At 41.1% G+C, this 15,078-nt stretch overlaps 2 protein-coding genes across 8 annotated transcripts in view; both read left to right on the forward strand.

Annotated features, from left to right (window-relative positions):
• LOC106569043 (high affinity cAMP-specific 3',5'-cyclic phosphodiesterase 7A) overlaps nt 1–7,542 on the forward strand; it is a 52,930-nt gene extending 45,388 nt beyond the window's left edge. For all 7 annotated transcript variants that reach the window (XM_014139990.2, XM_014139991.2, XM_014139992.2 and 4 more), the window contains 4 exons: nt 4,761–4,905; nt 5,141–5,237; nt 5,367–5,447; nt 5,760–7,542. In XM_014139990.2, the coding sequence (XP_013995465.2) occupies nt 4,761–4,905; nt 5,141–5,237; nt 5,367–5,447; nt 5,760–5,986 (550 nt within the window). In that variant the 3' untranslated portion in view covers nt 5,987–7,542. The remainder of the gene's footprint in view (nt 1–4,760; nt 4,906–5,140; nt 5,238–5,366; nt 5,448–5,759) is intronic.
• Nucleotides 7,543–7,736: 194 nt separating this feature from the next.
• Nucleotides 7,737–14,647, forward strand: LOC106569044 (armadillo repeat-containing protein 1). Its single transcript, XM_045694081.1, has 6 exons — nt 7,737–8,290; nt 8,836–9,023; nt 9,257–9,345; nt 9,970–10,037; nt 10,375–10,491; nt 12,023–14,647. The coding sequence occupies exons 3-6, from the start codon at nt 9,333–9,335 to the stop codon at nt 12,200–12,202; spliced, it is 378 nt and encodes a 125-aa protein (XP_045550037.1). The 5' UTR covers nt 7,737–8,290; nt 8,836–9,023; nt 9,257–9,332; the 3' UTR covers nt 12,203–14,647.
• The last annotated feature ends 431 nt before the right edge of the window (nt 14,648–15,078 follow it).

Below are 15,078 nucleotides of genomic sequence, written 5' to 3' on the forward strand. Positions count from 1 at the left end.
ACAATAGTACGCAAGTATAAACACCATGGGACCACGCAGCCGTCATTCCGCTCAGGAAGGAGACGCATTCTGTCTCCTAGAGATGAACGTACTTTGGCAAATCAATCCCAGAACAACAGCAAAGGACCTTGTGAAGATGCTGGAGGAAACAGGTATAAAAGTATCTATATCCACAGTAAAACGAGTCCTATATCGACATAACCTGAAAGGCCGCTCAGCAAGGAAGAAGCCAGACTATGGTTTGGAACTGCACATGGGGACAAAGATTGTACTTTTTGGAGAAATGTCCTCTGGTGTGATGAAACAAAAATAGAGCTGTTTGGCCATAATGACCATCGTTATGTTTGGAGGATAAAGGTGGGAGGCTTGCAAGCCGAAGAACACCATCCCAACCGTGAAGCACGGGGGTGGCAGCATCATGTTGTGTGGGTGCTTTGCTGCAGGAGGGACTGGTGCACTTAAAAAAATAGATGGCATCATGAGGATGCAAAATTATGTGGATATATTGAAGCAACATCTCAAGATATCAGTCAGGAAGTTAATGCTTGGTCGCAAAGGGGTCTTCCAAATGGACAATGACCCCAAGCATACTTCCAAAGTGTTGGCAAAATGGCTTAAGGACAACGAAGTCAAGGTAGGTATTGGAGTGGCCATCACAAAGCCCTGACCTCAATCCTATAGAAAATGTGTGGGCAGAACTGAAGTAGCGTGTGCAAGCAAGGAGGCCTACAAACCTGACTCAGTTACACCAGCTCTGTCAGGAGGAATGGACCAAAATTCACCCAACTTATTGTGGGAAGCTTGTGGAAGGCTACCCGAAACGTTTGACCCAAGTTAAACAATTTAAAGGCAATGCTACCAAATACTAATTGAGTGTATGTAAACTTCTGACCCACTGGGATTGTGATGAAAGAAATAAAAGCTGAAATAAATCATTCTCTAAACCATTATTCTGACATTTCACATTCTTAAAACGAAGTGGTGATCCTAAGACAGGGACTTCTTACTAGGATTAAATATCAGGAATTGTGAAAAACTGAGTTTTTAAATGTATTTGGCTAAGGTGTATGTAAACTTCCGACTTCAACTGTATTTTCATCAATGTGTCAAGAGATGTAAAAAAACTTGAGTGTCTCCCTTGATTCTGGGTCCTGGCAGTGTTGTGCAGACTCAGGACAACTGAGCTTTGGAGAAATACGTAGATTTAAAGAGGAGTCCGTAATTTGCCTTCTAATGATCATGATCTTTTCTTCAAAGAAGTAAATGAATTGATCACTGCTGAAGTGAAAGCCATCCTCTCTTGGGGAATGCTGCTTTTTAGTAAGCTTTGTGACAGTATCAAAAATACGTTTTGGATTGTTCTTATTTTCCTCAATTAAGTTGGAAAAATTGGATGATCGAGCAGCAGTGAGGGCTCTTCGATACTGGACGGTACTGTCATTCCGAGCTAGTTTCTTATGACAAATGTTTTAGGGGTGCGACTGCATCTAGGGTATTATGCAAGGTTAAACATCCTTGGGTAGGTGGAGGGAGTCTGGAAGGGCATCTAGTATTCTTTGGGTTGTCCAAGAACTTATAGCACGGCTTTTGATGACCCTTGGTTGGGGTCTGAGGCAGATTATTTGTTGCGATTGCAAACGTAACAAAATGGTGGTCCGATAGTCCAGGATTATGAGGAAAAACATTAAGATCCACAATATTTATTCCACGGGACAAAACTAGGTGTGGCAGTGAGTAGGTCGGAGACATGTTGGACAAAACCCACTGAGTCGATGATGGCTCCAAAAGCCTTTTGGAGTGGGTCTGTGGACTTTTCCATGTGAATATTAAAGTCAATGTGAATATTATCTGCCATGACTACAAGATCTGATAGGAATTCAGGGAACTCAGTGAGGAACGCTGTATACGACCTAGGAGGCCTGTAAACAGTACCTATAAAAAGTGATTGAGTAGGCTGCATAGATTTAATGACTAGAAGCTCAAAAGACGAAAACGCAGTCGTTTTTTGTAAATAGTTTTTTGTAAATTGAAATTTGCTATCGTAAATGTTAGCAACACCTCCGCCTTTGCGGGATGCGCCGGGGATATGGTCACCAGTGTAACCAGGAGGAGAGGCCTCATTTAACACAGTAAACTCATCAGGCTTAAGCCATGTTTCAGTCAGGCCAATCACATCAAGATTACGATCAGTGATTAGTTCTTTGACTATAACTGCCTTGAAAGTGAAGGGTCTAACATTAAGTAGCCCTATTTTGAGATGTGAGATATCACAATCTCTTTCAATAATGACAGGAATGGAGGGGGTCTTTATTCCAGTGAGATTGCTAAGGCGAACACCGCCATGTTTAGTTTTGCCCAACCTAGGTAGAGGCACAGCCACGGTCTCAATGGGGATAGCTGAGCTGACTACACTGACTGTGCTAGTGGCAGATTCCACTAAGCTGACAGGCTGGCTAACAGCCTGCTGCTTGGCCTGCACCCTATCTCATTAATTCAACTAACAGACACATTTCAACATCAACTGTTCAGAGGAGGCTGCTTGAATCAGGCCTTCATGGTAGAATTTCTGCAAAGAAACCACTACTAAAGGACACCAATAAAAAGAAGAGACTTGCTTTGGCCAAGAAACATGAGCAATGGACATTGAACCTGTCATCCAGGCAAAGGGACGCTACTTTGAAGAGTAAAATATAAAATATATTTTGATTTGTTGAATACTTTTTTGTGTTCTTTCATAGTTTTGATGTCTTCACTATTATTCTACAATGTAGAAAATAGGAAAAATAAAGAAAAATCATTGAATGAGTAGGTGTGTCCAAACTTTTGACTGGTACTGTATGTGTACGTGACCAATAAAATGGCATTTTATTTATTTGGGATTTTGTCCCATTCTTCTCTGCAGATCCTCTCAAGGTTTGTCAGGTTAAATGGGGAACGTTGCTGCAGAGCAATTTTCAGGTCTCTCCAGAGATGTTCCGTCGTGTTCAAGTCCGGGCTCTGGCTGGGCCACTCAAGGACATTCCGAGACTTGTCCCAAAGCCACTCCTGCAATGTCTTGGCTGTGTGCTTAGGGTTGTTGTCCTGTTGGAAGGTGAACCTTTGCTCCGATCTCAGGTCCTGAGCGCTCTGGAGCAGGTTTTCATCAATGATCTCTCTGTACTTTGCTCTGTTCATCTTTCCCTCGATCCTGACTAGTCTCCCAGTCCCTGCTGCTGAAAAACATCCCCACAGCATGATGCTGACACCACCATGCTTCACCGTAGGGATGGTGCCAGGTTTCCTCCAGACATGACGCTTGGTAATTCAAGCCAAGGAGTTCAATCTTGGTTTCATCAGACCAGAGAATATTGTTTCTCATGGTCTGAGAGTCTTTAGGTGCCTTTTGGCAAACTCCAAGCGGGCTGTCATGTGCTTTTTACTGAGGAGTGGCTTCTATCTGGTCACTCTACCATAAAGGCCTGATTGGTGGAGTGCTGCAGAGATGGTTATCCTTCTGGAAGGTTCTCCCATCTCCACAGAGGAACTCCAGAGCTCTGTCAGAGTGACCATCAGGTTCTTGGTCACCTCCCTGACCAAGGCCCTTCTCCCCCGATTGCTCAGTTTGGCCGGGCGGCCAGCTCTAGGAAGAGTATTGGTGTTTCTGAACTTCTTCCATTTAAGAATGATGGAGGCCACTTCGTTCTTGGGGACCCACAGTCCTGTCTCTGAGGTCTACGGACAATTCTTTCGACCTCATGGCTTGGTTTTTGCTCTGACATGCACTGTCAACTGTGGGACCTTATCTAGACAGCTGTGTGCCTTTCCAAAGTATTTCTAATCAATTGAATTTACCACAGGTGGACTCCAAGTTGTAGAAACATCTCAAGGATGATCAATGGAAACAGGATGCATCTGAGCTCAATTTTGAGTGTCATAGCAAAGGGTCTGAATACTTATGTAAAAGATGTTTCTGTTTTTATTTTTAATACATTTGCAAACATTTCTAAAAACCTGTTTTCGCTTTGTCATTATGGGGTATTGTGTGTAGATTTTTATTACATTTAATACATTTTAGAATAAGGCTGTAACGTAACAAAATGTGTAAAAAGTCAATGGGTCTGAATACTTTCCGAAAACACTATATATTGCACCTATAGGAGAGATGTTTTGTTACTGGAGACAGAGAATGACAGGACATCCTGTGACTCTGAATTGTGTTTCCTCTAATCTGGGGTTTTGTTGCATGCCATGAAAACATTTTGATTGGATTAGGATCTTTATGTGATGTGGTTGATTTTTGTTTTATCAGATCCATGTGATTACTGCTAGCATAGACTTATTGTTGTGTTCGGTACTTCTTGCAGCAGTTCATTTGCCACAACTTGGTAGAAAAATATGAATAGGTTTAAGCCCTTGAAGTTTTTCATCATGTTTTCTTTAACTTTATTAAATGTATTTTATCTAGTGAGCTATATTAGTGAAGAGCTAGGGTTCTTTCCAAAGTATAATTTCATCCATTCATTAGGCATAACCCTTGTTGGCTGTCAGATCTAGTGTATATTTAACTACATCTACATCCACTAAGACATTTAGTTGATGAAATACTAACTATGGAGTCCCCAGATTTAGCTAATTTAAATGTATCTTCAGACTTCGGTGTAATCACCCATTGCCATTGGAACATTGCAGTAAAAAAAAGGCATTACCTTTATGTTTATGAAAATGACTCTGTTTCATTAGTATGTGCTAATGAATATTGATTGGATGCTGTTGTCATTTAGATTGAACATGGAGGAGCGGCTTGGATCCCTGATTCTGGCCACGGACATCAGCAGGCAGAATAACTATCTGTCAGAGTTCAGGGCACACTTGGACAAGAGAGATCTCTGCCTCACTAATGGAGGACATCGGCACTTTATCCTTCAGGTGAGCAATGTGTACCAAATAACAAAAAGAGCATTAATGACTGACTGTATTATCCATCACCCTTTTCCACTGTTGTGGCATTAAGAGATCATCTCAGAGGCAATGAAGTGTTGCTAAAAGTGAATTGTCCATGTGGTTGAGGCTGATGGAGGAAAGGGAGAGAGCGAGACAGACTGAGCGATATGTTGTCCTTTTCCTGAGTCTCCGCTCTGTTTTCCCCATTGACCCTGTAAAGATAGCTCTGAAGTGTGCGGACATCTGCAACCCCTGCCGACCGTGGAAACTCAGCAAACTGTGGAGCGAGAAAGTGACAGAGGAGTTCTTCCACCAAGGTACTATATCATGAAACCCTGTACTGGGCTAATCCCCTTTATTATTAATCCAGGTGTTTATTAAGAGTGCACCCAAGTGTGACAGTATGGTTTATATAATGAGTATTAACCAATCCTTCTTTTCATCAGGTGACATTGAGAGGAAACATCATCTTGAAGTAACCCCATTCTGTGACAGGCAATCCAACTCAGTTGCCAATATACAGATTGGTAAAGTTACCCCGCTTAATCTAAGTCCGCTATAAGCATATGATTAATTTAGATTTTATTATGATTTGGTGTCCTGTCCAGGGGGTGTACGTCCAGCTGCCTCACGCTACAGAAACAATAGATCCTATTGTCCTCTGGGCCATTCTGGTTCGGACAAGGCTACTTACTGTACTTGTAATGATTTAAAATGTGTCCTACTTAATATTTGTACATTTGCTTGTGGTTGGGTTTTTCTCCTCCTGACTTTAGCAGCATTGTGTGATGTATTAGTCAGAACTTGCTCTGAATGAGAGATGTCTCCTTCCCCTGCAGGCTTTATGACGTACGTGGTGGAGCCTCTGTTTGTGGAATGGTCACGCTTCTCCGACACACGGCTGTCCCAGACCATGATGGGCCACCTGAGCCTAAACAAGCAAGGCTGGAAGGAGGGTAGGGACAAGCAGGAGGCTAGCACTAGTAGGGCCTCAGAGGAACAGAGGACTTCTGCTGCCAAGGACTCAAACTCCAAAGAATTACCTCAGGGAAGTAAACGGTCATGACTCGCCAAGAGAGTGAAGCGTCAGGAAGCGAAGAAAATCTCCACACCGGACAAAAACTACATTACCCATCACTCCCTGCACCACAGCACCTCAGCCACATGCTCCCCATCTAGGTTAACCACTGTTTTTGTTTTTCACATAATTTAACTTAATTTATTGAATTTGGACCCTTTACTTTAACAACATAGAGCAATACATAGATACCTCATGTTGCTTCTGCTGTATTTCGTTTTTTATTTCATATTTTATTTATTTTTACCGTAGTTCTGCTCTGACATCACTAATTTGACATGCCACCCTTTGAATAGAGGAGACCTGAAGGGAATTATTTAAAAAAGACCCTTCTGATTAAAGTGCCATCTGCAAACAATTGTTTTAATGTTTTTAAAGTGAGGTTCATGTTGAATGATTGAGACAAGCTTCTGTGGGTTTCTCTATTACAGACTTAGTAATACTTCCTCGTACAATAAATAATGTGAAAAGCCCACTTCACTGCTGCCTCTTTAAAAGCATCTACTTTGTGTTGTATTTTACAAATTAAACATTGGTTCTGTAAAAAAAGTACATACTGTATGTGAATAACAGCTCACATGAAATAGTTGTCCTGTACATACTGAACAAACATCTGATTGCAGATCAACACACCAAATGCCCTGAAACGACTGTTTTGGTCCATTTGTTGCTACTTGCACTGTGAATTATAACATGTCTTATGACCCAAGACTCAGTCAGCTCAGAGACTAATTGTGTGAAAAAAGTATATTGGATGTGGTATGAAATCAATTTCTTTCTTTACCTGTATGGTGTTGGGGATTTAACTATAGTCTGATGTTTTGTTAGGGGGGAAAGGGGGCATGCGTGTGGCCTTAACCATAGAAATAGAATCTATATTCTATTTCTATGACCTTAACATTCTTTCAACACTTGAATAACCACTCTTCCATATTAGTAACGGATGACCAGAGTTAAGTGTGTTGAAGGTATAAACAGCATGACTACTTATTAAGAGAAATTGGGAGGTCTGCCTCTGGTAGAGCTGCGCCATGACATACAATGTTATTTTAGAGAGTTGAAGCCCTTTCTAGAATGCAAACAGGCAACATTTAAGACTGGCAACGGATGCCTTTAAGCTATGCACAAAACTAAGTGACCAAACCAGTTGTTTTTTAATAAGGTGGATCATGTATTCTTGTTTGCCTCTGATGTGGAAGGAAATTACTAGGCATTAGTAGATTGGTCAGTGACTCAGTCAACATACAACATTCCATATTTAATTTATTTTTGTTATTTCATTCTATACACAAGGCACGATCGTGTCTCTGGTTGGACGTTCAGTACATTGAATGAAAACCGGTGCTTTTCATTATGGCAACAAAAAAAATATGTATTTTCTGGTAACTGAAAGACTGTTTGATATAACTGTTTACCATTTTGATGTAAGTCGTTTTTGGCTAGAAACTTGCGCGGCAAACTATTTTGTGAAAAGCTTTGCCAAATTGATATTTTGATACTTGCCATTTGCAGTTACATTTTCATTAAAACAACTTGTCACACGTGCTTGCTTTCTTTTCCTCTCTTTTCAGCAGTCTCAGTCGTTCTTTACAGTTTTACAAATAATGTTCTATTCTCTGTGGTGTTTTGCAAATTCGAGAAAGGATTTATTTAATGTTTTATTAAAGATGCTGGGGCGTATTCATTAGGCCAATTCTGTTACAAAACGTTTCCTAAACTAACGGAAGGAAACGGGGAGGGACCTAGACATAATTAAATGTTAGTAATTTAATAGGATATATATGGTACCTACCAGAATTTGTCCAAAATAAACTCGTTATAGTTGAGAACGTTTTGCAACTGTTTGGACTAATGATTGCATCACAGATAACTAAGTTTTCTCTTTGATCTGTGTTTTGTTTAAAAATATCGCGTTGTAGAGGTGACATTAATACAGATCTAGGATCAGTGCATTGAGGATCCGTGTTACAATATTAACCGTAAAACTGATCTTAAATCAGCATACCGAGGCATCATCTGACCAGGTCTAAGAACGATGCAGCAGAATGGCTTGTGAAGTGGGCATGTCACCCTCAAAGTCCAATCGGAGGCGTTTATATTGCAGAGTGGCCGCTTGGAACAGTCCTGTCCAGTTTGTCGGTAACCGAATAGCACATTTTGTAATGCAGAATAACAGAAAATAAAAGCGTCTGGGTACATTTGTGCTATTTTTACCTGTTGGATTTTGTTCATGCTGTCTTTCTTGGACGCTGTGTGCACATTGTGCAGGTCTGAAGAGGCATTTATTTGAAGGTAAACGGCTGTGTTGCTAGCTTATGTTAGTTAACTAGCGAGGTTGTGTCCAATGTGTCATGAGTTGAGCCATTGTTTTGCTAAATACTTTTGTATTTGCCCGCCAAACATAATTGTGTATCTATATTTCAAACTTGGCAGCTAACATAAAAAGTATTCAGTTAATAACTTTAACTAGAGCGAACACATTCACCCAATCCCACCAGTATAGAGTTAGCTTATTTACTACGTTAGCTAGTTAACTATCATCCACGTTGGCTCGAGCATAAAAACGAACTCACATATTCTCCTACTGACAAACACGTCAGCTATATAGGTAATTAAGTAAAAACCTAGTTATCTATATCTACTAAACACATGTTATATTGGAGCACAGAATGTTGCCCTGCGGGATGTAATTTAACTATCTAACGTTAGCTACATACTGTGTTTACAGTATAGTATTGAACTTACTAATGAGCTAGCTAATACATTTAATAGCAAAAGTTGCTGACTTGTTTCTGAATGTCAGTCCCTCCATATCTTCTCTCTCTCTGTCGATTCAGTCTGGTATGGGTCTGTAAGAGGCATCATGAGTAGGGAGCCAGACGCTTTGGCTGTGGTGAACCAGTTGAGGGATCTTGCTGCAGATCCTATGAACAGAAGAGCTATTGTTCAAGACCAAGGTTGCTTACCGGGACTCATCCTTTTTCTGGACCATCCCAATCCCCAGGTTGTCTACTCAGCACTCCTGGTAAGCCCCCTTGTAGTGGATGCATTGCATTCTATAAGTCAATGCACCTGGTTACTGAAGTGACTGGGCTGCTTTGAAGTCTGTGTACTAGCTACTTACACCCAACAACAAATAAATGGTGGTTGGGTGTCTTGTAATCTTAATTCAAATACCATGCTCCTTAACCTTGTATGTGGGAATGTCATTTTGCTGTGGGTGAATGTATTCTCTTGTGTTTCTTGTGTCCCCTTCAGGCTGTGCGCTACCTTGCAGAATGTCAAAACAGGGAGAAAATGAAGGGAGAGCTGGGGATGATGTTAAGTCTTCAGAATGTCATGCAAAAGTGAGTATTTGACCCTTGCGAAAGCCCAGATCATGATTGTGTAGTCTCACTCATCTTGTCTGTTGATATCTTTGTCAAATAGAAAATATTTGGTATTCTTTGCAACTGTTCTTTTTCCCTGTGAGACCCAAGGTTGCAAAAATCCAACAGGTCCTAAACTCATGTCAAACACTACATAGCTCATCTTCTTAGACCCAGTTGGGTTGCTACCATGTTGTCATGTGGTGTTGCTACCATGCTGTGTTGTCATGTGTTGCTGCCACGCTATGTTGTCGTCTTAGGTCTCTCTTTATGTAGTGTTGTGGTGTCACTCTTGTCGTGATGTGTGTTTTGTCCTAAAAATATATATATTTTTAATCCCGACCCCACAGGAGGCCTTTTGCTTTTTGGTAGGCCGTCATTATAAATAAGAATTTGTTCTTCACTGAATTGCCTAGTTAAGTAAAGATTAAATACAAAGTAGGTAGAGAAACATTCTGAGGCAGAGCTAGAAGGTATTTTTGTAAGTGCTGCAAAACTGTATTTGTAATTTTACTTGGGTCTCACAATTAAGAGCCTGTACATTAATACTGTGTTGAGACTAAAGATTTGAGTCATCTAAAATCTATCTTTTCCCCCCCTTAGGACAACCACCCCAGGAGAGACTAAGCTGCTGGCCTCAGAAATCTATGAACTCCTCCAGGCTTCTAATGGTGAGGATGCAGACAAGCCAGAGGAGGGGCCCTCTTGCAGACGCAAGGCCCAGTTCTTCCTGGGCTCCACCAACAAGCGGGCCAAAACAGTGGTCCTCCACATACATGGCTTGGATGACTGAGTGCCCCCATACTGACCAATAAGGAGACGGAACACTGTCATGTTAGCTCCAGTAACATCTTTACTAAGATAAAAGCGGATATGTTACACAGAGCATTATGGGTTCTGTAATACATCATGCGTCAATAAGTAGCTATTAGCTCAGGTGACAGTTCTTGTAGTCCACTATAAGAGGTAAAGTGAGTTTATACAGTTATTCCCATTAATCTCCTCCAGAGCCGGAGGAGCCTTTGTGAAGAGTCCTTGTTGAAGATCCGAGGCGTCATCAGCTTTACATTCCAGATGGGCGTTAAGAGGTGCATTGTCAGAATCCGCTCAGACCTGAAGGCAGAGGTGAGTCGCATCCTGTCTGTCCTATTAGCCAACAGCATGCTCTAGGGAGGCAATGGAGGCCAGAGGCGAGTCTGTCTAATCCCGGCAACCCATAACCAAAATCTCACAGCTACTCTATTAGGTTCTGGGGGGAGAGGTATGAAGGCACATCACTGCATTCTGTATCAGAAAGTAGGCTCATCCTCCTTGAAGCCATGTAGATCGATGCATTGCACTCTTTTTGTTTATAAAGCCCTTCTGCATGAACTTCTGCCGTACCTTACTTCATTGTTAACTTATAGACGTACGAGATACCAGAACCGGTCTCAGTGATGGCTAACTCTGGAGATCCCTTCGAACTCCACTGAGTTAGTTAAATCTGCGTTTAGGCTCTCTAAAATTGGATGAGTTGGTGCTTCTAGGGCAATTCAACAAGACTGATGGAGGACCTTTTTACAGAAGAATGTTTGTTTTCTATGATTGGGTTTTGCTTTTAGTGTATTAATGTATATATTGATGTGCACAGGGTATATAGATGTTTTGATATGTATACAGGGCTCATCTGAGAAAGAGTCCTTGGTCTCAGCATGACTCCCTGTCGAAATAAAGGTTCAATAAAAAATACATAAACCTAGAGTGAGTGGCAGAATCAGAATGGATCCCCTTTGGTAGGTCAACCCAACTCTCTCTGCAAGTCTTGGGCAGGTGTCTGGGCCAAAAGTCCCCTTCTCGAAGATGCCAGGTGTAGGTTCACACCCGTAAAGTCTTGATTTGTCCAAATAACCAGCAGTTGCTCCTCGTTAAACGCCTGTCCATGAGCACCCTCAGCGTGGTCGGAAACCTGACACATCCAGTTTTCAGGGGAAATGAAAGAGAGCCTGTGATGCGCCTTCTGCTTTTGGACATTAACCAGTATTTCTGCGTTAATAAGGCGACACTCCATCTTAACTCCTCCACATTTACTGGATTGGTTGAACAGTGCAGAAGAGAACCTCCCCCGACAGTTATTTTTCTCTCGCCAGGACCAGTAAGAAGTCAACTTTGCTGATGCGTTTCTTTTACGCCTGCTTCGTTAGATTAGTCCACGAGAGATTAAGGTGGCAGACAACCTGCTGTCCTGTTAGAACATTCTGGAGAGGGGATGGAGGAGGGAATCATGGCTGATGTGTTGTTGGTGTTAATTTAGTAGGCTCTGGGTTCTGCCATCGCCTCAACCGAAGTAATGAAAGCTCAACAGGTGGTCAGGGGAAAGGATGGAGAAGAGGTTTTGTATTTCTGAATTAACGTCCAGTGTTTTGTTTCTGTTGTCATAACAACAGCCTTAGATGAATCACTGTTTTATATACTTTGTTGCAATTGATTTCCCCGAGAAGGTCTGTTTTGGTCTACAAATATTATTAAGAAATTATCTTATCTCAAGGATAAAGCTTACAGAAAGGAGTTGTATCTAATTCGACTCTAAATTCAAATACCATGCTCCTTGACCTTGTATGCAGGAATGTCATCTACCTTATGGTGCACATTGAATTGAACACTTCCTTTTGCTGTTCAGGTAATCATCCCATTCCCGGAGGATGGTTCGGTAGCGGTGGAGCAGAATGTGGATCTTCCAGAGGAGGAGAGCCCGTCCCAGGAGCCAGACAAGGCTGTGACCTGCGTGGGCACAGGGCAGGATGGAGCAGGCTGGCTAGGCACTGCAGCTAACTTCCTGTCCCGCCCGTTCTACTGGTGACACTCCCAGACCACCCACACCTGTTCAGATACAGAATCAGCCAAAGAGCTGGACTGCCAAAGGCCATGTGTAACAACAAACTATTCCAATGCGTACAGTACACACATGCACCCACAATCCCACACCCACCTTGCACTATACAGAATCACCAAGCCATTAAGAGAGAGGACTGGCTTCTGGAATGGACTCTTATTTCTTATCTTTAGGGTTCTGATTCAGAGCTAGACTATTCTTTCTGCACATGTAAATGTTTTGGAAACCAAATTGTCTTGTGAGGAGCATTATTGTGGCAGCATTAGGACTTGATCCATCAGAAAGGGTCCAAACTTTGCCACAAAATTAATTTCCTGTAGTTGGAGCACTTTAAGGATCTGAAAGCGTGTTTGCAATAAGTGTCTTTTTCTCTGACTTTTTAGACCAAGAACTGACCCATCCTCCCCTTTTTTGGCAATGGGTGTTCCAGAATATGCAGTAATCAACGTGTGTTCAGTTATCGTGCTTTTCGTTTCATTCTGTTTACATGGAGACCCTTGTGACTGACTGTCAGCTTTAGTTCTAAAATGTATTCTGCCTGTAAGGCTCCCTCCTTTGATATATTCCAAAGGTTACTGATGTAGACACTGGATAAACTCCAATCTAGGTACTCTTCAATTCCAATGCCTACAGAAATCATTAATGGAATCTGTCGTGAGATATGAGAAATGTTTACAGGACTGGGTGGCTGGTTGGAGACGGTTTCCTCTCCAGAAACAGCATGGAGATTTTACACAGTCTGAACACTGTGGTGTCATGCATTATTAGCTTGTTTTATGTTAAGTATTACTCATTCAAAGGACAATATTAGAATATCTTTCCTAAGGAAGTGCATTGTTCCTCTATCAAGGACAGCCTCTGCCATTTCCCCAATGTCTTGCATGATTTAACACAGTTAAAAATAATACAAGGCTAAACGTAATCTCTCGTGGACAGACTACATAAATGGTTAAGCATCTGACCAAATTACGTGAGATTTAAGTTCTTGTTTAACCAAGATTAGGCTAAGCCTAACATTAATAATCTCTGAATATATGTTGATGGAAACAAACATTGTTAGATTTCATTGGAGATGGATTGGCCAGCAGTGTCCATAAACCTGTGGTTAAAGGGAGCTGAAGTGGGTGCTGCCTTTGTTTAGGGTTATCTGTAAGTTTAGAATTCTGAATATTTTGGCTGGTTCAGTCAATATAGTGGATCAATTGCCCAGCCTCTGAAATAGCTATGCTATCAGCGCATGTTAGTGTATGCATGGGAAATGTTTGTGCTGAGCTTATTACTGTTCAAAGTAAATCTCAGCATAAGAAGTATTCAGTTTGGACCACCTATTTTACAGGTAACAACCTCTCAGTGGGAGAACTTTCAGAAGAGGTTATCTTTTGAAAGTGTTTCTTGAAAGTCAATATCTGTCTGTGGAGGGGAAAAAAATCCTTGTATAGAATTGTCAAGAAATGTCCTGTTGTCCACTCATGTATTTGTGTTGTTTTGTCCTATAAAGACTCCCATCTCGTACAATCACACCTGACCGGATTGTGTTCATCATGCCAGGGCAGCATGCATCTTATTTGCGAATACTGTATAGTTCACACTCATCAATACTGTGGATTGGTTGCCAATGAAGTCATTCAAAAAGAAATATGTAAATATCTTTGTCTTGTCATTGACATGCTTTTTGTTCAGAAACCATTATTAGGTCAACTATCATGATTTAAGTCAGCCTTTTGTTTGTCAGCTTTATTTGACTCAGGTGACATTTCTTATCACATAATCCACAGACTAATCACTTATGTATTTTAAATTAAATATTTCCTTTCCCTCCTGACTATTAAAGGGCAATTCCACCACTTTTCAACCTCATTTTCATTATCTCCAGCACAATACCAGTGTCTACCGGCAATAAAATACCCTCCCTCTGGCTAGAAACTCATTGCAGATTTTGAAAATCACTTTTTAAAAAAACTTTTTATCCTACACTGATGTCACAAAGAAGCATTTTATAGGACCTTGTCTTTTTAACCACAGATAATAGAAACACTGTTTTCAGATGGTTTGGTGCTGGAGATAATGAATGAGGTTGAAAAGTGAATTGCTCTTTAACATTACAACCTATTTATGCTTGAGTTGTGTTTCTTTCCACCAATACAGAATGAACACCTATCGCACAGGAATGTTATGTACAGTATGTGTATGCATCACAGGTATGTTTGCTGCCTGTCAGTTTGTCTGTAGTGTTGTGGGCCATTGTGTTTTTGATGCGAGTTATGATTCCTAAGCGTTACCTCAAATATTAAAAATCAATATATGAAATATGTAATTGTTCATTTTATTGACACTGATGGGATAGGGTACTGCCTCAAATGGAGGACATGACAGTTTTTTCAACATAATAAACGATGAAAGATGTTGACCATGTTTGGGTTCCATGAATGAAATGTCCCTTTTACTGACAACTGATGTCCTTCTCTGAGAAGTGTCTATCACTTTCATTTAGTGTCAATGTTCTGTATAGTAGATAACTAATGCCCTTATCAGTATCGAAAGAGTCAAACCAACTGACTTGGCTTCCCTCTAATGTACTGTACAGTATGATTCACTTGTGATTGCATTCCCTTAAAAGTGGAAAGAAACAATGTTGGTCCAATGGGACATTACTAAAGGGCCTTGTCTTAGAGCTTCTTCCCAAAATGCATGTTCTTCTTGCTATTACTTTGGACCCAATAGGCTTGGCAAATGTCCAACCTCCCACATTTGAAACTAGTGGGGCCCTGGAGAGGAGAACAGAATTGAGGATTATGCTATTGTCTATCTTGGACAAGGGCCTCATTTATAGGTTTAGACTACAG

This window comes from Salmo salar, chromosome ssa14, assembly GCF_905237065.1.
Source record: "Salmo salar chromosome ssa14, Ssal_v3.1, whole genome shotgun sequence".
Taxonomy (NCBI): Eukaryota; Metazoa; Chordata; class Actinopteri; order Salmoniformes; family Salmonidae; genus Salmo; species Salmo salar.

Excerpts from the sequence above, each read along its gene's own strand:
- LOC106569044 (XM_045694081.1), top strand. Across the intron at positions 10,038-10,374 it reads ACTCCTCCAGGCTTCTAATG|AGCCGGAGGAGCCTTTGTGA; the intron begins GTGAGGATGCAG and ends AATCTCCTCCAG. Across the intron at positions 10,492-12,022 it reads GCTCAGACCTGAAGGCAGAG|GTAATCATCCCATTCCCGGA; the intron begins GTGAGTCGCATC and ends TTTGCTGTTCAG.